This window comes from Fukomys damarensis, unplaced genomic scaffold (assembly GCF_012274545.1).
Source record: "Fukomys damarensis isolate Sample0158 unplaced genomic scaffold, DMR_v1.0_HiC HiC_scaffold_6, whole genome shotgun sequence".
NCBI lineage: Eukaryota > Metazoa > Chordata > Mammalia > Rodentia > Bathyergidae > Fukomys > Fukomys damarensis.
The window spans coordinates 10,864,034-10,886,744 of NW_022900918.1; the positions used below are offsets into that span (position 1 = coordinate 10,864,034).

General features: G+C 35.1%; 1 protein-coding gene across 9 annotated transcripts in view; it reads right to left on the reverse strand.

The window, feature by feature from the left end:
- The window catches only part of Klf12 (Kruppel like factor 12), a 581,477-nt gene that overhangs the window by 181,858 nt on the left and 376,908 nt on the right, over positions 1-22,711 (reverse strand). The window contains exons 6-7 of one of the 9 annotated variants that reach the window (XM_010622350.2): positions 10,947-11,046; positions 4,385-4,421 (exon numbers count right to left, since the gene is read on the reverse strand). The exons of 7 other annotated variants lie outside the window; for them this stretch is intronic. Coding sequence is in view for 1 of the 2 variants with exons in the window: in XM_010622349.2 (XP_010620651.1) it covers positions 10,947-11,012 (66 nt within the window). In the remaining variant the exon portion in view is untranslated. The remainder of the gene's footprint in view (positions 1-4,384; positions 4,422-10,946; positions 11,047-22,711) is intronic. One more of the 9 variants, XM_010622349.2, reaches the window with a different exon arrangement.

Here is a 22,711-nt window from a genome sequence, read left to right on the forward strand (position 1 = left end):
ATATATATTTCTATCACTCATTGTTTCCTGAAACCTTTTATTAGCAGAACCATGGATCTTGTTCTTTTTTACATTTGTGCTAGTTAAAAAGAGGTTACTGTGGTTTAAGGTCTTAAAAACAATATGGTAAATAATTGCATGTAGGGGGTGGTATGTACATGTCTTATTTGTACTGTTAAAAAGGAAACAGTCATTCTGCAGATAAACATTTTTATGGTTTACAAACCTTCCTTTCTATATCATTTGACATGTAAGAAATCTCACCAGATTTTAGGGACTTCTGAAGACTCAAATCTTGATTCTTTGCTGTGGTCTGTCAAGCTTTGTGCTCTTTATCTTGGAAAATGCCTAACCATGGACACCTCACTGCATTTGGAAAAATCACTCAGAAATTACAGTAAACAACTGAAACACTACTAAAAATTCTAGAAATGTGTTCATATAAATCTCCTGCAAGATAGTAAAGACACTGATTTTTGTAAGCAAATGGGATTTTATAGAATATTTTAGGCCCAGACTGATTGATTTACAAGAATCTTTTGACATCTTTACTCTTTGCTCATTACAGTTTCTAGGAGAATCCACATGAATTTGTGTAATCCTGCCCATCTTTTAAAAGAGGGTGAGAGGGTTGAGCAGAGGCACAGAAAAATCCCAAGATAGGCAGATATTTATGTGTAAAATGGACATTTATATACAAAATAAATGTGGATATGTCCATACATAGTTTACAGTTAAATCTCCTTTTTTTATCTAGGTTTCTATTTTGCAATGATGTATGGTGTTAGGGGTCTAAAGTGCAAATTACTCAAAGTAGCTGTAACACTAGCACAGCCTCTGAAAACTCGACTAGGCATTTGCAATACTGTAACTCACTATCTACAATTCAGTCTTATTTCACACAGCCAAAACAACTGGAAATCTGAGGCTAGCTTCCCTTTAAAAATCTGACCATAAAAATTTAGAGTCCAAGGGATTATTCTGTTTTTTTCACTAAACATATACTGTGATTTCAATCTCCAGCTGCTAAAATGTATCTACAGAAAATTCAATAACAAATGTGGTGTGTAAAGTCTCAACTTTTGAGACTACTTTTTATTCAAGAGGACCCGAGTATCCCCACATCTGTGAATCATTAAAAAGTATCAGCAAAGATAATATAAAGTTAATAAACTAAAAAATTTAAAAACTAAAAGCAAATTAAATTTAAACTAAGCACAATGCTACTGTGCTTCTGCTTTTTAGAATATTATGAGATAAAATGAACTGAATGTAATCATACTTTCTCAAATAGTAAGTTATGAAGGTATATAATACAAAATAATTTTTACAGTTTTTAAATTAAAAAAGAAAATAGACCCTGAGTCGAAGAGAACCTGATTAACAAGCACAAGGCCCTGGGATAAATTCCTAGCATTGCCTCCAATAAAAGGAGAACAGTGCCTGGCCTACTTTTAGATTTCCTCTAAGTACTCATGTGGTTAAATTATGAATATTATAAAGATATCATAATTTGTCTTGAGGCATATACTGATGTTAAACATATCTGAAGCAGAGAACACATAAGAACACATCCCTAGTAAAGCATATCTAGCCTTATTTGCACTTTATCATAGATAAATAATGATTGATTTCCTCTTACTCACTACCCACCCAATAAACTGTATTTCTAATAATCTGCCTCACATAAGCATCAGATCAAAGGACTTTATGAGCTTTTGAGTCAAACTTCAAAATAATTATCACTAAAAATACTTATTTCTAAGCAACGATTAAAAAATCAATTTTATAAGGTTGCTTAAACTTTCTGATTGGAAAGCAAAATATACTTTCCACAAAAATAGAAAAAAATTTCATTTGAAATCAAGATTTTCTCACAAAGGGAAAAAAACCTTTTCTCTCATTAAGCCTTATTTTTTAAAAAATCATTTTAATGCTTGTAAGTAGGGTTATTTTCATTAAATACTGTAATGGAGGGAAAAGATTAGAATTTACTGGTGAAATATTTAAAAATTAATGGACATTGTTTTAATGGATTTTTATCATGTTTTAATCAAAATTTGTGGGAGGCCATCATGTTGGACCAGCCTCCTGCACAAGCTACCAGAGACAATGGAGTCACCTATGCTAAGTGCTTGAAATACACTGAACTTTATATAGATCAGTTTGCCAAAAACTAAGAAACTCCAGTCAACTTGAGTGGAGATGATAAGGAAGTTTCCTCTAGTTTAATCCCTAAGGAAAGTAACTTGGAAATGACCAATCCTTTTTTTCATCTGTTATTTTGGCCCTTTGCTGCCTTAAAGCCAACCCCCTCTTTTCAACTCACAAGAACATTTATTTGACTTTATAGAATGAAGTGCTGCACAATTCTAGAATCCTAAGTAAGAACAATTTGATCTTCACATTAAATTTGTTGCAATTTTGTCTTTGGCCAATGTATAATCCAATGATTTGTTCTTAAAGACAGAATTCAAAAGATATTACTAATTTTAGATTTTAAATACAATGTCAGTGAAGAGGAAAAAAAACTGTGAAAGTGCTTAAACCTTTCGTGAACACCTCAAAAAATGTGAATCCCAGCATTTCAGCTGACACAGCAAAATAAGGGATCAATTTTTGCTACACTGTCCCAATACTTCTTTTCATATTAAAAGAAAAAAGTTAAAGACTAAAAACAAATATTTCCAATAAATCGAAAGCAAAAGATATTTTGATAGAGAACTCTTCATTTTTTACGAAATATGCATATATATGCAAATATATTCTCAGTGTATGGGTAGGGGGAAGAACACAATAACAAGTTTTGATTAAAGAGAAATGAAACATTATTTAAAATAGGTTTTCATATATTTAAAAACTGGACATCTCTCACACTATTACCATGTAAAAATAAAAATCCCACTTGCCTAGAATGACCTAAAGTGAGAACTATATCCTCTCCTCTGAACAGTCGAAAACACTAACACTGGGACAAATAAAGGTCACTTTTCAATTTTTTATATTATACAATAAGTAGCTAAATTACTTCTGCCTCAAAAATGAAATTTAAAAATAGACTGAAGAAGTACCATTTTCAAGAATCTTGAAAAATGCCTTCTGGACAAATTAACTTCAAAATAAGCATCATCAAACTGGCTTTGAAAGAAAACATTTCTCATATAATTTTGCATTTCCTTGCTTTCATAACCACAAATGGAGAAGCATACACTCTAACTTCTGCCTGGGTTGGATGTGTTTATACACCTCACATTTTATCTTCCTCTGAAATTGTATTTGCTGTTTTTGTATATGACAACAAACTGGTAAACATTAAAGTTTCCCCCAACTTCTATGTCTAATGACGTTTCAATTGATAGCTTGAACTTTTATTCATATTTCTCATGAATTAGGCAGATTAGATGGAGGGAGAGACATAGTAAAGGGGAAATGCTGGGGTTTGAGCCCAGAGCTGGATACACGGTAGGCCAGCACTCCACCTCTCACCTCCACCTCCTAACATAAAGCAATTCTGACCCCAAAATCAAAATAATGATTTTATAAGCGGTGATCAATCTTCTGGAAAACAGCTTCCTCATTGCTGCTACGTATAGTCAACTTATCAGAAACATTCATTCGTCTTATTTTTGTGCTGGCACAAGTAGCTCCTGCAAGGTAAGTATTTATCTTAGAAAGTCTGTTGCTTCAACTGATTTAGAAATTCTAACGCTTAGATTTGGATATTTCAGGGAGATCTTATTTGAAAATGTACAAATTCATCATCAGAAATCTTTCCTTGTTTTATAATCTGAGTAATACCGTGAAGTAACTGACAAAAATAACAAGAACCAAGAAAAGGCAAAGTGTTAGTGAAACTATTCAGTATTTGATCTCTTATTCAAGATGAACTTCCTGAATGAACCTTTCTTGAAGATTTAAAAAGATGCTGGAATCAAATATCTACATATTTATTAAGGGATATTTGAAACCATGGTTACTAAGATTTTCATCTACTCTAAAAGATATTTAGGTAAAACAGGAACATTAACTATGACTAAACACACACAGAAACATACACACAGACAGACAGACACACACACACACACACACACACACACACACTTATACATACACAGAGTACTTATTTTGCTTAAGGCTCATATCTGCCAAAATAAAAGCCAGTGCCAAAAATCAAGGGCCCATCAATACGGAATTTGACAAAGAAAAATCTTGGCTGCATCCACATATCAGAATATTATGGAGCTACATTAAAAAAAAAAGCACAAAGTTACTGACTACACAGAAAATAAGTCTAAATTATTCTTTTTTAGCATAAAAGAAGTTGGAAATTAAATTTGCACAGCAACATGTAAGCTGCACATTAATATATGCATAAACCACTAACCTTTGCTGCAGTGAAGCACTGACCTCCTCAGTAATATCTGTGGAATCAAGGGTGGGTGGGGTGAAGCTGTTATTTTTTAAAATTTTTATTTTAATATAATACATATTTTTAACCATAATCTACTTTGAATTTTTGTCACATTATAATAATAATGATGATGATGATGAAAAAATAAATAGAAATCCATACTTTCACTAACAATGTAAGTTTATCCAGATAACAGACTGTCTAAAGAGTACTTTAAAAGTTCCTCAGAAAAAGTTTATCTCCCATTTTCTTGAGTGCTTCTCAGCTCCCAGAGTTGACTTTCTAACATCTTAGTTTGAAATTTTTTTTTTTCTTTTTTCTTTTGCACTGGGGATTCAACCTAGGGCCTCTCACATGCTGGACAAGTGTTCTACCACTTACCTAGATCCCCAGCCCTCTAACATCTTATTTTGAAAGAGTGCTGTTCCACATATCCTCAAACCACACCTCCGCAATGCTTGCCCAATTAGCCCTGGGTCACAGAACAAGGCACCTTCAAATCTCTTTTCTAATGATGAAGTAAACACAATCTATGTGATCTACTTTAATTACATGTATCCTGTAGGTCTTCTCATTAGCTTTTGTTGACTGAATATCTGCAAGTAATTTGATGAGTTCCTTTTTCTCAACCTCATTGTTTTATAATGCATTCAATCAACAATATTGATTAGTTACTATATGCCAGGTATTGTCCTACATGGATTTTTTAAGTAAAGGAAAACATGATCACATGCTTCTACATAACTCAAGAAGAGGTATTCCACTGAGTACGTGGCTTTTTTTTTGGGGGGGGGATTGAACTTGGGACCTTGTGCTTGTGAGACAGGTAGTGGAATAACTGAGCAAAATCCCTGGCCCTCTACTGAGTATTTAAATGGAAGAAATTTAGTGCAGGTGACAACAGATATGAGGAAGCCAAGAAAAAAAAAAAAGAACAGTAAAATAAGCCAGATTAGCAACAGCAAAAGGCCTAAAAAGGCCTAATAACTACTTTCATCTCTAGAACTAAAACGATAAAAGAAGGAAATGCCACAACACAGGGCTGACTCCATCCATGGGGAGCAAGATAACAGAAGAGGCTTCCTGGATAGCTGGGTGAACACATCTGAAAAATGCTGGCCGAGTCAGACACACAGGAAAGTACCCTGGTTTTGCCCCATTCTTTAATTTTCTAAATTGCTTTGCAATGCCTCTCTTTAGCTGAACTTTGCCATCCAGTGGGTGTCATAACTTGGGAAACAATATTTGCACAAATAAGGAATGGGAAAGACAATGCAGGAATAAATTCATCAATAGTCAGCACTTAAGTAAACAAAACCTATAAAATTATCTGTACTTTTAAGATGTTGTAAAACTAAACATGCGCACATCCTTGCATACCGACATACACGTACATACACCTAGAGAACCATACTCACCATAAAATCTTGTTTTGAGTAACATACATGATAACAGTTTTCAGAGCTCCCAAGAACTTAAGACTTCTGATATCCCAGTATTATCAACATTTTATTCTTTTAAAATTTATCTTCAGGTAATTCATAATAGGTTGTCACCATAAGGGCAATTACATCTTCAATTAATGAAGCATAGATATACTATTTTCTTTAGGATTTTTACCAAATGAGTGTTTTCCACACTATTTCTCTATGTTGAGGTATTAAATCAACTTTCAAACTAAAAGAATTTTTATCTAACTTGATTTAGAATTTACTTTTGTGTTCCATATGTACACTGAGTAGATTTTCTAAAACAATAATAATCATTGTGACTAGTAGGTCATTTTTTGACTTTAATGAAGATTCTGAGTTTTTAAAAAATTTAAACATCCTTTTGACTATTGGTTAGAAAAAAATACCCATTCTAATAATAATGGGTTTTTTCTTTAGAAATTTGCAATGAATAGTTATGGGGTTTTATCAAATTTATTGAAAGAGTTACAGAGTTAGTTAACAATGGATTTCCTTCTTGTTCTTCTATCTCCTATTCCTCTTATTTCACCTGTATTTTGCTTATGTCTTAGTAAAATTTTCATTGCTGGGACAAAATACCTGATACCTCCAAGTTAAATTAGGAATGGTTTATATTATCTCAAGTTTGTAGGGTTTTCAGTCCATAATCAGCTGGCTCCAAGGTAGGTGGCATGGCAGAGGGGCACAGGAGAGGGGAAACAGCCCCTGGCAGGACAAGCAGAAGGAAGCAGCAAAGTAACAGTCTTTCTTTCTCTTTTATTCCACTCAGGCGACAAGTCTATTAGTTGATGCTGCCCACACTCAGGGTGGGTCTTCCCATTATTCAAACGCAGAACTGTGCTAAACTAATCAGTGGACAAATTCATATAACTCACACCCATAATGCAGTAGCACACACTCATGATCCAGTCACCTCTTAAAGCCCAAACCTATGAGGGCACAAGGCTTTGAGGGAACATCTAGATATAAGCCATAACACATTACATCTAAAATTTCTTGGCATTTATAGAAAGCCAGCACATAGAGGTATTTCCTTCTTTCTTTGTGGTTACATCTTTGTTTATGAACTACACAGAGTCCTTGCTGAATCTGTGGTACTTCAACACTCCTTCACTGGTTTCACCATCACTGGATAATGAAAAGTTGCTTTTTAGTGGACACGTTGCTTTCAGTCAGGATTCAGATTCTAAGCTGTTCTAGATGGCTGAGGTAACTTAAAGTGCTAACTTGCATGTAACAGAAGAATATTTTACAGATTCTTAAGACCCTAGAAATGCTAAAGACTTCAGAACACTTTTATTCACACTGGGCAGTAAAACTAAAGCAAACCACCTAAAATCTAGAGATAGGTAATTTTTCCAATAATAGGCAGAAATATCATGCAATATTAAGACGGAAATCTCAACAACCTAGTATTTTTCATGTACCACAATGTTTCTGTCATGCATTTAGTTTGGAGAGTGGAATTTTTAACATATGAAATTCTATTTGGGAACCGAAACATTAAGAAAGTAAATTAGGCAGTTTGATCTATGCAGTTGTCATAGTACATTCATATTCAGTGGCTAGAAATGGTAATGGTGGAGAAAAAGTTTATATACAGAGTGATGTAGGAGCCACATATGAAAGAGTGGATGGCAATGAAGAGGCACAGAAGGAATGTCCAGGATACACCAGGTAGAACTGAGCGTCAGTGAACAATAAAAGCCTGCCCTTCATATTATATTAAGCTAGCAAGTTTTACAGCTCTAGATCAGAAGTCCAATCAATGAAAAATGAACAAAAAATGATGGAACAGAAAATGAGTAACTGAGGAATGAGATCCCAAATATATACTTCACCTTCACAAGGTTAATTGCTCTAAAGCAAAACATGTTGCCTCCTCTGTAATTCAGACAGTAGGTTATATGAAACAAATAAATTCTAATTAAATAATTTTAAAACTTCTGATGAAAAACTTTCTGGTAAAGTCAAACCATCATAGTAAGAACTTCATTTTTTCTGAAACAATATACATACATACATGTGGGCGAGGGAAACAAAACTTTCTGAAAGTCTCCTATGTCCCAAGCACAGGACGGTGATGATGTCTGTTGCTCCCTGACACATCATCAGGGATCATCCACATCCTGACATTATAAAAAGCTGATAATTCTCTAACGTTTCTCATAATATGATTTCTCTTTGTTCCTCTAAAATCATGTTAGACAACTCATTGAGCCTCCACTTCTTCCACAAGCTCCGCAAGTTCATTCTGGACTTTCAGTAGTTCAAGTTTCCATGTTCTCTCTTCATCTTGGTCCTTTGTAAAGAGTTATTTCTGCAGGAAACACTCTTTTCCCTGCCTTCCCTCATCTGACTAATTCCTACTTCTCCTTCAAGCATCTACTCGGCTTCCTTTCCTTCAGGAGGGTTACTGTGACCTCTTAAATTTGGGGTGCTTTGCCCTCTTTGCTGTATACTTCTCATTAAAGCATTTCTTTTCCTCTTATTAAAAAGTCTTTCTTCCCTTTTGTATGTGCTGGGCAAGCAATAAATGACAAACTATTCAGAGAGTGAATTAATCTTTATTAAAGAAGGGACTAACAGGTTAGTCATTTTCACATAAAAAGGATAGCAATATATATCTCCTGCACCCCACACTCCATCCTTTCTTTTTCTCTCCCTCACCCCCTCTCTTTTCTTCTCCTCAGGTTTTAGTTTGATTGGGTTTTCTCTTTTTTGTCTGCAGTACTTGGGATTGAACCCAGGATCTTGTGCACACTATTCAAGCATGCTACCCTCTGCTACCACTACATTCTTAGCGCTCCCCCTACCTTTTTATCTCTGTCTAAGTCTCCCAAAGGAATTGTAAGGTTCTTGTAGAATGTTTCCTATTGTATTAGATTTGTCCACTAACAGCAAACTGAAGATAAAATGAGATAAACCACTTCCTATTTAAAGAGAGTTGTAAATATCTGTGCCAGACAATTCTCTCAGAATCCTTTTAAGAAGCGACAGAAAAACATAACTATCACCTAAACTTGAGCCACTTGTACAAGTTCATAGCAGTGTGGAGGAAGAAATCCTAGAGTTATGTGTTTTCCTAATGGGCAAGGAAGGTACAGGTGGGTGATTAGGTGCTTACCCTAGCCAAGAGCAAAGGGGATAGATGTCAGTAGGCTTTATCATAAATGTAACAGTATTTGCAGGAAGCAAGTATTAAATTTCAGTCAGCTGGTCCAACATGCATGTAAGCAATACTACCCATTGAGTATCATTCCACCTATTCAGGAATGGAAAATCAAAAGGAGTGAGGGACTATGGATAATGAAAGGGGGTGGTGGGCTTACTGCACAGCCTACACTTCCACCTTTTGGCATTACAATGATATGAGAGCTCAGGAATTAAGATGCCATGTAGAAGGAAGTTGGGCTCGTACCTCAAAAGGCAACTGCAACAGAAAGAGATTGTGAGATATGATCTTTCTCTTGTCTCTCTGTGTCTGTCTGTCTCTGTCTCTTCACTGTCTCTCCCACTCTGCCCTTCCACCTACCCCTCTCCATGTGACTTTGATGGCAAGGGCCCAAGGAAATGGGATGAAAACGGGTATGCCAGCACCAAATGTCCAAGATCAGGGGACTACATAACGGAGCTGCCCAGAAGTCCACCAGGCGGGGGTCACTGGCCAACTGAGAGGCAAAATGGCTGCCCCATTTTCTGAGGTATTTTGAGAAGGTGAAACAAAAGGTTTTCCTGACATAAAGGACATCATATCACTAAAGCCACCTACAACGAAGAACTAGAACGGGCCAAATTAGACTCCAGACTGCTCTCCATTATTGCCTCTCCCCTATCCCACCATTCACACCTATTAGAAAAGGGAGAAGGAAATAATACAGAGTTCAGTAATGTAGTCGTCCACCACCTGCAACGCGTTCCAAAATGAGGAACACAAAGTTAAAGAGCAGAATTTACTTTCCTCCTCTGAGACATTTGGAAACGCGAAGAAGAGCTAAAAGTCAAACACAGTCTGAATTATGAAACTGAATTTAAACTTTTTTCCTTTAAATAACCAAAAAGTCATTAATAAGTTATAGATAGTATTTCAAATGTCAATTATAAATTTGCAATAAGAATTCAGTATTAAAACATTTTATATTTATACTTTAGCAAATTATGATTATTCAACAAATTGATCAGAGATCAAGTCATCATAATACGTTCTAACCATACATGAAAATAAAACAATAATTTTCCAGAGCACAGATTGACACCTAATTAGACCTTCACATATCAAAGAGAACATTCATTTATACTTGCCCATAATACTTCATACACAAAACCATTCTGCTCATAATCGATTTTCTTTTCAACACATATTAATTGCTAATTTCAATAACTACCCAAACAATTGTCCATAAGACATGAGAATTCATTCTAATATTTTTTCAATATAACCATTATAGCATGAATTTAGGCATTGGTGAAATTCATTCATTCAGAGTTCTATATTAATGGAATGATTACATCGTTTCCAAATATGGTGTTATGCAATTACATTATCACTCATGAAAAATCCCAGTAGGTACACAGAATATTACCTGTGAAACTCGTACAGTTAATAATGTCTCAGAAAAATTACCATATAGCAAAGTATAAACTTTTGCAATGCTACAATTGAAATCTTTTTCTTGAAAAAAGTGAGGTAAAATCATTTTGCTGCCACAATTAGTTTAATTTCTACATGCTTTTCCATTAGCAATAACACTGTATTGGTTTATTAGATATATTGCTCATGACTATAAATGCAGGAAAAGAAAACACTACAAACACATCTTAGCACGAGATTACTGTTGGCCCATATGCTTTTAATTTTATGCCAAGAATTAAGAAAATCTTGGAAGTTCTGAGTTCCAGTTGTGAAAACACACGATAAATCTGAATCACAGACTGTGAGACCCTGGAAAACACTCCAATGACAGCCTGATTCCAAGGCTGCTTTGACTAAAGTGTCTTTCCCTAATAAAAAAGGACTTCTCCTAACAGTATAAGTACATAGGAACTAAATTCACTTTACATACCGTGATCACTCTTAATTGTGTTTTTGTATTGCTGCTATGTTGTCTGGTCATACACTTCATCCACATTCAGCAAACATCCTATAATTAGCTAGGGCTTCACCTACAGAGACAAATAGCATAGTGATCTCAGATTCTTAATATTCCCTTGAAATTTATTTCAAAGCTGTGCTAAACAAATCAGTCACAAAGCTTCAGCCAAGCAGTCCACCCACATTCAGAAACCTTTCTCTACCTAATGATAATTACAGTCTGCAGAACAGGCAGCCTCTAAAAAACAGCATAGAGTCTAGAAGACAAATATCTGTAGGGCCCTTTTTGTTGCCATAGAAATATCTTCAGGCCACCTTGTCCTCGGTACTAAACATTACCTTCCTGTTAACCTGCTATTAAAGTGTGTGTGTGCCTGTACGTGCATGTTGGGCTGGGTCGGGGGTATATATTAGCCCAGATTATGTGTTAGTTCACCCTGTCCTGATGACTATAAACGATAGAGAATCTTTCATTCTAAAACATTCCCCAAAATGGAGAACACAAATCTTCTCAGTGACAGCAGCCCCTGACTAATAGGCTCTTGCTCCCTGGGCTCAACTGAAAACTTCCCTAATGCAGCAGAGCAATAAAGATCAGCTGAAAATTCTCTACATCCCTTTTCTTCATTCTAAGCCCTGAAGGCAGTGGCTTCTGAAAATAAAGGTATTATCCACAGTTGTAGAACAGGAAGACAAATCTCTTAAGGTTAACCAACACATAAATAACATTTTAAGAATCATTAGCTGAGGGTGGTGAGCAATACTGCTAGAACCCTGTTTTATAATCACCTTAAAAATTGTCTTTAAAAGCATAAAATGAAGCTTGTTAAGGTATACTAATAGCTAAAAAAGTAGTAATTCATTTCACATAGCTGTAAAAATACTTGAAGTAGAAACAAGTTTGAGACCACAGGTGTGAAACAGGACTTAGCATGCACATTGGTTATACTTTAAATATGTATTTTTTAAGGCATTTATAAACATAAAATCCTAACTACAAAATAAGGGATCACTTAAAATATAAAGCGATGAAAGTGTAATTAGTTGGATGTCCATTGTACCAAAATGTTTATCATATGTCAAGGAATTCAGAGGACTGAAATGGGGAAGAATGGTAGAGGGAAAGAACAGAGAGGAGGGGACCAGTGGTGCTCACCTGTGTCTCTTAAGTCATGCTATACATGCAATTTGCTTTAGTCAAGACTGCCAGGCATTGTAATTGAGCTTTTGACATGGGTTTTCTCAATTACTTCTAAGAAGCCACTTTGAGAGGAGGCAGTACTAAAACATAATTTCAATTTTAACAGAAGCAGACACAAAGCCTAGGAAGTTGAGACTTGCCCAAGTTCACAGACCTGCTCTTTCTAGGATTTCATTATGACATTACTTCACACGTTCCTTTATTTGGCCCTAATGGTCATATTTACATAAAATATTCTAAAATCTTCTTTAAGCTAGCAGTGAATAAACTTTCTCAGTTCACACTCATCATTTACTCTTAAAATAAGAACAAACATTTCTTTATTCTAGTTTTTAAATGTTATTTTTCAAGGTAACCCCTAATTGTTTAAGTACTAAAGATCACATGTAACTTTCACTAAGATGATTATAGCTCAGAGATAACTTCCAACAAGATGATGTAAAGTTCCTCCTTACTTTCAATGACAGCAGTATAACTAGGACTTGAGGAAGTCCAACACACGGAGAATCCTAAAAATAAGTTCCATCCAGCTACAAGACCCTGAGTTTTGCTATTTTTTTCCAATGCTATTTCTTTCAAAGAATCACAAAGGCATCTATCTGTATATTCTCCACTAGTTTAGAGTGCTGGGATACAGCTGCGTTATTCAGTTCCTTTGATGTGCCATTGGCAAATTATCATTATAATTTTTTTTACAAAATGTCAGCCTACAAATCAAGACATTATCCTTTTTCATCTGTGCTAAACAAAAGACTTTTTATGTAACATTATCTAAAAAATATCTTCTCACTTGGCTGATATCTAATCGACACATTAATTTTTTTGGCAATACTATTTTCTTTAAAAGAGCTGCTGTCTGTGTGTGGCACATGTGCGTGTGCCAGAACACACTGAGACAGAGATGAAGAGATCTTCACAGTGAGAGATGGGCAACAGACACTGAAATTAACCACAGGGTCTAAACTCTTATTAATTACAGCTTTCTACAAATACATAGAAGACTGCAAGTACGGAAGTGACAAGGAAAATTAAAATGATAAATTTGACATAATATTTGGAAATATACCAAAAAGCATAAAAATCTGGCCACCTTTCTAGGATATTAATGTGAACATGAAATAAAATAGACTTTATAATAAAAGTGGAATTCCAGAACAGGATTGTGCATTTACAAGTTTATTCACACATCAAGTCATAAAACTCCCAAACAGGTACTTAGACCACACTAAATTTAAACAATAGAGTACATTAGGAAAGTCAGTGTTGAGAAGTTTCAAAAAGTCCCATTGCTCCTAGGCTCTACCACAAAATCAAGCTAAAAATATACTAGTGAATATTAAAAAATGACCCACATCAAAGTTGACCACATCAATTTTGGGTGTGTGTGTGTGTGTGTGTGTGTGTGTGTGTGTGTATCGGGGATTGAACTCAGGTCCTTGCGCTTGCAAGGCAGGCCACCGAAACGCTGAGCTAAATCCCCGGCCCTTACATTAAATTTTTTATAACAATTACAACATATTATCAACATGCTCACGTGGGAAGGCAGTTATAAGCAAAAGCAATGCTGGAAATAGAAACTAAATTAGATGGGGAAAATTCAATCAAAATGATTTCAATCATAGCCATTAGATGAAAAGTCAGTCATATTTAGAAGATAAAATTATTAATTACAACCACTAAAGGTCATTAATAAAATCTGTAGCTCTACAACAAATCTCAAAAAAGTCTATTTTCTGGGATATACAAGTTGATTTATGTAACAATCATTTCTCAAAAATATATAAAGTTGTTTCCTTAGGATTTTAATATGCAGAAAATGTTAATTTTTATTGGAGAAAGAAAAATAATATACTTATTTAACTTTATTGCCTTTACTAAGAGATAGAAAGGTAGTTTCTCATTTAACAGATTTTGTTTTTTAAATTTAGTTTATTTAATTGTGATTCCATGAACTCATTGTAAAATTTGAGTCCAAAAAGGTGAAAGAATAATATACCAGGAATCCGAGTTATTTCTAGGAAAACACTTGTCAATTCATTTCAGTGATGACATTAAAAAATACAATGACCCAACAATGAATGTAACTGTACTGTACCCCTAAAATGTACCAATAAACTCAATAAAATTAAAAAAAAATACAATGATACCCTGAATAATTTTATTATAAGAATGTCACATAATCTCAGTGCTTGAGCCTTGTTACATGTTTATCACTGTCACACCAAAAGTACACTAAGAACCAAGTTTAAGCTTCAGGTTAATTTAGCAGGAAAGGAACAGAGACCCACTTAACAATGTTGCACAGAGCTGAGAACAAACCCAATGACAGGGCTGGGCGCCAGAATGATGGTTTCCTGGTAGTTTAAACAGTGGCAGGGAAGCAGGAGCAGAGAACACAGTGGACAAGGATCGTAGACTCAAGAAATCTATATTTTAAATCAGCAGTCTTCACGTTGACAGCAATTTACAACTGGTTTTTAAAAATCCATCATAAAGTTAATTTGAATGTTATACCTTTCTGAAGTGTTGATTCCATGTAATTTGCTTATGCTACACACAAAGTTTATAAACTTATTAATATACTTATTTCATGTACTACTATGCACCAAAATTTAAATACAATTTGAAGTATTACAGATTTTTTCTCCTTTAAAGGATCCATTCATAAAATAAAAAGAGAGAAAGACATGCATAGAAGGAAGTAAAGGAGATAAGGAACAATAAAGAAGGATCTCTTTCAGTTCTCAAATGCAACCTGTAGTTTACTGTTGCTTAGAGTCACCTATGATTTTCAAATTATTGTCTTATTTATGCAATTCAAGGCTTTTGGTCTTTTTTCCCTAGCTAAAATCTGGGGTAGTACTGGCCTGTTTCTACCGTCAGGAGTCTCAGCTAGAATGTGTTATCGTCATGGTTAACTGTTCCATTACTATATTAACAAGTTGGGGAGATAGAACAACAAATTTGTGCCCATGTCCAAAAATTTCTTCAAAGATTATCTCCTGCACTCTTGCTACTGTTACTTTAAGAAAACTGTAACTTCAAAAGTTTAATTTCTAAATAGTTTAGTTAAATTTATGCTGCTTTATTCCCTTTTTATTACACCACTGTGATGCACATATAAAAGTAGATTGCATACTGAAAAAGTAGATTATGTACTAAAAATGGCCCTTGTATTTTCAAATCTGAATACATGAAAAAATAAAATTTTGTGATGAGATATTTTTCTTTACGTAAAGCACCAATCAGAAAATTTGTAAGTTTTCATGAAAATGGGTTCTCTATTTGAAATTTTCATTTCAATATGCTATTGTTCCCCAAATGTGCTGTATATAAACCTAAACACATTTCTTTCTTCACAAATTACTTTATTTTAGCTTCTCTAATTCAGAGTTTATCCTTCTCCAGTAGTGCTCACAGTGCCAGGGGAAAATAAACCAGTAATGAACACTTGCTAGTCACCAGACGCAGGGCTTACATATGAGATTGTTCAAGGAATTACAAAATCTTCGGATGATACTATTATAATTCTATCTTCTGATCTTTCCATCCCAAAGAACCCCAAGTAAAATTATGGAAAATATTCAACTAGACACTGTTCCAGTACTACCAGTGATTAAACAGAATGTACTTATCAGAAAAGAGTCGCATATGGTAGGATTTCTTCCAAATCCCCAGTAGGTTAGCCATACACAACTTCAGAGTCCACATTTTTAAATTGTGTTGCTATAACACTATCTTAGTTACCTTTCTCATTGCTCAGATAAAACACCCAACACCAAAAGTTGAAGGAGGAAAGGTTTATTTTGGCTCATAGTTTATAGAGGTTTCAATCCATAACTGGCTGGCTCCAAGGTAAAGTGGCATGGCAGAGAGACATTGCAGAAGAGAAACAGTTATGATAGGCAGAGGACAACAAACCTTAAGACAGCAAGCAGTGAAGTAATGAAACAGTAGGTGGCAAGTAGCTCCAGCAGCCCTTTTTCTGTCCCTTATATTTTGTCCAGGCTACCCAGCCCTAGGGCAGGTAGCACTCACACCCAGAGAGGATCTTCCCAGTATCCATTCTCAGAACTATGCTAAACCAATCAGTGGACTAATTTAGTATAGGCACACACACTTAATCCCAGGATCACACACTCTAAATCCAGCCACTTATGAAAAGCCCCAACTATGAGTACATGAGGCTTTGGAGGGACATCTACACATAAGCCATAACAAATATAGCATTTCCAGTATAAAAGCCAAAGGAATTTTGAAAGTAATAGTATCCAGCCATAATCATTAATGTACATTTGCTGAACATTCACTACATCTCAGAAAGGCTATCACACATACACAGCTTTGAACAGTGGCATTTAAACATCTATGAATCTTGCTGTTTTCTTTACTCAGGCCATACTTTTCTATATTGCATAAATGTTTTATTTTTTACTAGTATATGTTTTCATTATATTATGATTATATTCTGGTGGGAGATTGGTACATATACATGATATATCTCAATTTTTTATTCATTATCTTCCCTTCTTCTCCCTCCACCTCTTGATCCCTCTCCCTACTTCCTATCTTTTATTTTGCTGTTTATTTGTATTTTGGGTTTCTCATACTAAGAGAAACCATGTGATATTTTAGCTTGTGTGTCTGATTTATGTCCCTTAACATTATTGTCTCAAGGTGCATCCATTTTCTTACATCCATTCATCTGTTGATGGGCATTACAGGCTGCTTCCCAGACTTAGCTTTATGAGTTGTCCTGCTATAAACATGGGTATGCATGTATCACTGCAATACGAAGCCTTTAACTCTATTGGGAAGATACCTAGAAGGGTAATACTAGGTCAAATGGAATTCTAGTTTCACTTTTTGGGGGAATTTCCACACTGATTTCCATAGTGGTTGTACTAGTTTACATTCCTACCAACAATATAGGAGAGTTCCTTTTTCCCCACAAGCTTCACCATCATTTCTTTTTGATGGCCACTCTTCCTAAGGTGTTTTAATTTGCAAATCTCTAATGGTCGGTGATATTGAACCTTTCTTCATGTATTAGAAATTTCTAAGATGTGTAGATTCTTTTCAGAAAGTTTGCTGTCATCCTAAATAGCTTACTAAAATTAAGTTTTTAATTTTTTCTTGAACTACTACTGAAAAATCCTTTCAATACATCCTTCTGTAAAAATGTACTTTTGCAGTTTTGTATTACACACTTTAATCTGTCAAACTTTAATTCTCTACATGTGTACAATGACTCAGCCAAGTGAGTAAAAGTGAAATTCCTTGATCCATTTGTAAATGAGTAAACATAAGCTCACAGACATTATAGAAGTTGGGTGTGTAGCTGGCATCAAATTTCAAGCCTTTTGATTCCTCATTTGTACTAGATCTTATCTACCTTGCTCACTTTTTCCTAAACATTTTTGTTCTCTGTAATTTCTAGGTTTACTCCAAATTAACACAATCTATTTAATGTAATTTCCCCCAAACAAAACATTTGTTGTGTATTGACAATAATTTAACGTCTTTAGTTTCTGAGATCAATATCTTGGCCCTATTTTTAATGGTACTATCCTTGACCAAACTAAAAGCAGACTTAATCCTGCTTTTTGGCACTGTGTGTTTTAACATTCAAATGTCAAAATATATTTGAAAACATTCTACCATCAAAACATGAATGCAGCATTATATAATAAATTAAAACTACAGACTGTTTTGTTACTAACCTTTATTGAGTTAACTGAATTTTAGCCACAAAATTTATAGCTAATGGGAATACTGAACTATGTAGTGATGAATTCAGATGCAGAAAGAGGAGAGAGAGGAGGGAAGGGGGAACCTTATAAAATAGTTAAGGGGCTTGGGGAAGGGAGTGAGGAATTGTTGATCAAAGAGTATAAAGTTTCAAAATAGAAAGTATAGGTTTTGATATCTTTTGCACAGAAAGATGGTTATAGTTAATGATGTAGCATATATAGTATTTCAAAAATGACTAAAAGTAAACTTTAAATGCCCCACTATGCAAAATAGACAAGTGAAGTAATAGGTTTTTAAATTCTACTTTAATCATTCAATACTGTAACCATATATCCAAATATTGTATTCCACAAATACAGACAATTATGATTTATGGATCAAAAATAATAAAAATTTTTAAAGTTAATAAAAGAGTATATGAAATGCATATGAGAATATTTAACATTTATTTAAATTGTGTGGCTTATAAAATGGAAAAGTAATTAGGAAGCTATTTCAACTTTTTGTTCCTATGAGAAATAAAAATGATAAGAACGAAAGATGACTATGGTCTAATATTTGAAGAGCCAATTCAATACAATTCAGGGCCTCAGTACGGTTCATGTTCATTTTGATTAGTAGCCATACATGTTCCTACAGTCATGAAATAGTGAGAAAAGTACGGCTTTAAGTTTACATAAATGCTCTTGAGAAAGTATATATACAGTGAATGTCTACAAACTGGGAAGCATTCATCCATTCTCTATGCATGTATGTAAAAAGCACTACATTAGGAATTATAGAAATAAGAAAATTATTCAGATAAGAGCTTGCATTCTATTTTCAATCACTGAAATTTACATTGTATCTTTATGCTTGCATTCTATGATTTCAAAGCAAATATGTACAACCTTTTAAATAAACTTTTGTGGGCCAGCAGCCCTGTTGTTAGCTTCAATGTTTCTGTTCCCTCTGTGCGTCTATAAGTTATAATGATTTAGCATCAGCCATGTCTCCCACACCCCCTAAAGATCTGCTGAAGGCTTACCTACTTGTTCTCCCTCATAATACTTCCCAAAAGGGAGTTTCTCAAATAGCTTCTACACAGCTGCTTAGAAAATGCTAATGATTGTTTACTTAATGAGGGCTACTAGAGTTCTTAATGCTCAGTGTTCTTTTTCTCAGGTCATTGTGTTCACATTTGCCTTTTTTCTTCTGCAGGCCATTTAAAAAACACCTTGGTCTTTCAGCCCATAAATGCAAGTTCCCACTGAGTGGGCTTCCTTTAAGCAGATCCCAGGGGAATATATAAACATAAACACTCTCTTATGGATACAGTTTTGATTGAATTGTGTCCCCTAAAATGATTGGCTAAACACTTAACACCCAGTACCTCAAAATAGGTGACCTTATTTGGAAACAGGGTCATTCCAAGTATGATTCGTTAATGTGAATTCATGCTGGAATGTGAAGGACCCTTAATTCAATGTGACTGGTGTCCTCATAAAAGGATAAGACACACAGGAAGACAGAGGTAGAACGGAGCAATTCCTCTGCAAGTCAAGCTGTTCTCACAAATGCCAGAAGCTAGGAAGGATTCTCTCCTGTATGTTTCAGAGAAAACAGGGCATGCTGACAACCTTGTTGTTGGACTTTCAGCATCCAGAGTTGTAAAAGAGTAAGGTTCTATTGTGTTAAGGCACAAAGTTTATGGTAATTTCTAAATGTAGTCATTGGAAAACTACACACACACGCACAGAGGTGTGCATGCTTGTACACATGAATTCACCACTATTCTTTCATTCAATCTTTTTTATTTCTTTAGGTTTTATCTTCCTCCTCCGGTGTAAGGTATTACCATTGGTCTTTCCTCTATCCTTTCCCAATGTCTTCATGTCATTAACTCATGCTCCAATCTTATTTATTCATTACCTTCTCCAGGAACCCTGTCCTAGCTTCCTACCAGGCTTTGTGAGAGCTTGTTTTCTTCAACCACAGTCCTCATGAGAGCTCTTGAAACATCTTGAATGTTGATCCTTTCAGCACAGCCGGGTCAGAATTTAGCATCAGGCACCGTGTCTGTGGCACCGGTGAACTACATAACGCCATTTTGGATTTCTCTGTGCTTCCCTTTCTCTACAGTCTCTTCTACTACCCATCATTTAACTCATTAATGTGAAATACTGCAAGAGTTTCCTGTCTTTCAAGAATTTTGTATGTACAACTCTAGGAAAAACCAGCTGGTGCAGCACGTAAGAGCCACAGCCCAGCTACAGAAACCTGGCGATTCATCAGATTCGCCAGAAAATCAGTCAGGATTTGTAAATCATGGGACAAATTCCATTCAGCCTGTCTGTCCTAGTGGTCAGCAGCCAGGACGGTGGGAGCAGCAGTCTGTGTACCTGAGCCTAAGTAAGAGACGCTTTCCTTCCTAATGAGTAGGTGACTAAGTGAAACAAAGCTGTCACTCCTAGATGCCTCCAGAAAAGTGCTCCTCCTGGAGGAGAAAGGAATGGGAGCTGAACTGGACAGGCTTACAAACGAATGCAAACATTTATGTCCACAAAGACCAAGAAGGGGATTCAAACTTGGCAAAGGCCATAAGCTTTATATATCTTTTAAATGAAGCAGTTTTAAAATTTTATTCATATTTAGAAAGCACTTTCATGTATAAATTATTGTCACCTTCAGTGTCTTTTCAGCTGTTACTGTTTTAAGAGCACCACTTTTGAAACTCCACAATGTAGGCAACATATGCCAAATTTCTAAACATGGCACTACAAACTTACTATAATTGTATTCGGGACAGCTTTATAAACACTTTCTGTTAAAAGAAAAAGTAAATTTAAAAATAAAGAGTGCAATCAAATGCTTTAGAAGACATCTTTTACACTGGATAGTCAAGAATTAAAGGAACATATTTTTGGTCTCTTGGTCCCTAGGCCAGACTGGTCTGAATCTCAGGCTAACTGGTTTGCTTCTCCAAAAAATCAATGAATCCTAGCACCTTCACCTTTACATGCTACTTCCCCAAACCACTCTGCTTTGACTCACTTTAGAGCTCAAGGTCTGACGGCTGCAGGTGAGCCCTTGAATTTCTCTTTCCAGGTCTTTCTCTGGCAGCCTGGCTTGCCACTCTCCCCATATGGCTCATTCCACTCAGTCTGGAAGACCAGAGAACACCACCACAGGTGCACTGGGACCTTCAGCCCGGTATAGACGCTCACTACCAAATGTTACATCCAGTCTCAAAACTTTCATTAAAATGATGCATTTTCTCTAACTCCTATCTCTACTATACTTCAGTGGTGCCCACACTGAAGTAGACACTGAGATTATAAGTGAAATGAGCCAAATATTTTTTTTCCTCAGTACGAAAAAAGTTACAAAATTACAGTTATCAAAAAAGCTAAATCCTACAGCTGGCTTTTATTATTTTATTTTTTATAGCTGGAGTTCCATAATAAGCATCAATCCAGGAAAGCATGAATCTACAGTGGAGGACTTGTATCTTCATTCTGTTTTCAAGAAGAAAGAATTCAGAAGGCTGCCCTCAGGGATGTCAGCACAATCTCTTACCACTTGCTTTGTACCACTTTTGGGGTTCCTTTCAATTTGAAATAAACTGAAACTTATATGAGAGTTACCAAAAAATTTAATATTGTTCTTCTTTTTATGTCCATTTGTACATGATCATTTCCAATTGCTTAATCATTCACCTCTTTATTATCTCTCATCTATCTAATGGCAGGACATTTGTGTATTACATAGGCAAACATACTTACATATATATATATATATATATATATACACACAAATAAATATGCACATCCATTTTCCTCCTGAATATTTGAGAGTAAGTTCCATCCATTTTTCCTTTTTATTCCTAAATACTTCAGAATGTAGGAATATACTAAGAACAAGTGCACACTGTGTTTGCAAATGAATGGTCAAAGCTATTTTTTGTTATTATTTTACTTTATTAGTATATGAGAAACCTGGAGTAAAAATAAAGAGCTAAATAGAATAGATAGGAAGTAGGGACACAGCTTGTTCTCAGAGGGGAAGGGAACCAAGAGATGGAAGGAGGGTGAAGAAAGGAGAAGTTTAAGATGAAAATTAGGAACTCGGATGTGTTATGTACATGTACCAACTCCAACAAGGAATGTAAACATCATGCACTGAGTACATGTGCACAAGAGGATACTCGTATGTAACAACAAATCTAATTCTCACAATCAAAAATTAATACTGATGCAATAATAGTATCTAATCCACAGGCCAGGATCACACTTCTTTAACACATTCCTACAACTTTGTCAGAACATTTAAACATACTCTTCTATTCACATACTCTTATCTTTTTCAGACTTAGATCTACAAGTAAAAATAGTGAATGCTTACTACCAAATATTCCCATTGACCCCTTGTTTATCAAAGCTGTTCTCTTAAAGTCTTTAAACAAGTATTTCTCAGGTGCTAAAGTCAAGTTTTTTTTAATTTTTAAAACTGCTTTTCCATAGTTTTGATAATTCATAAACGGACTGCCTGGATATGAAATTTTTGGTTCATATTCTGGTTACCTAAAGTGTGGCCACTTTAGTATATTTCTTTTCAGAAGTTTGAGACAAGCCTGTACTATCGTGCCCTTATCATCTGATTGCATACAGCTGGTGTTTTGTTTGGTTTTGTTACTGAAGCCCAGGGATCAGCTGGAATTTTCTGTGGAAGGGCCAGGTAGAAAATATTTTGTACATTTTGAGTCACATACATTCTCTGTCACAAACACTTTCTTTTGTAAT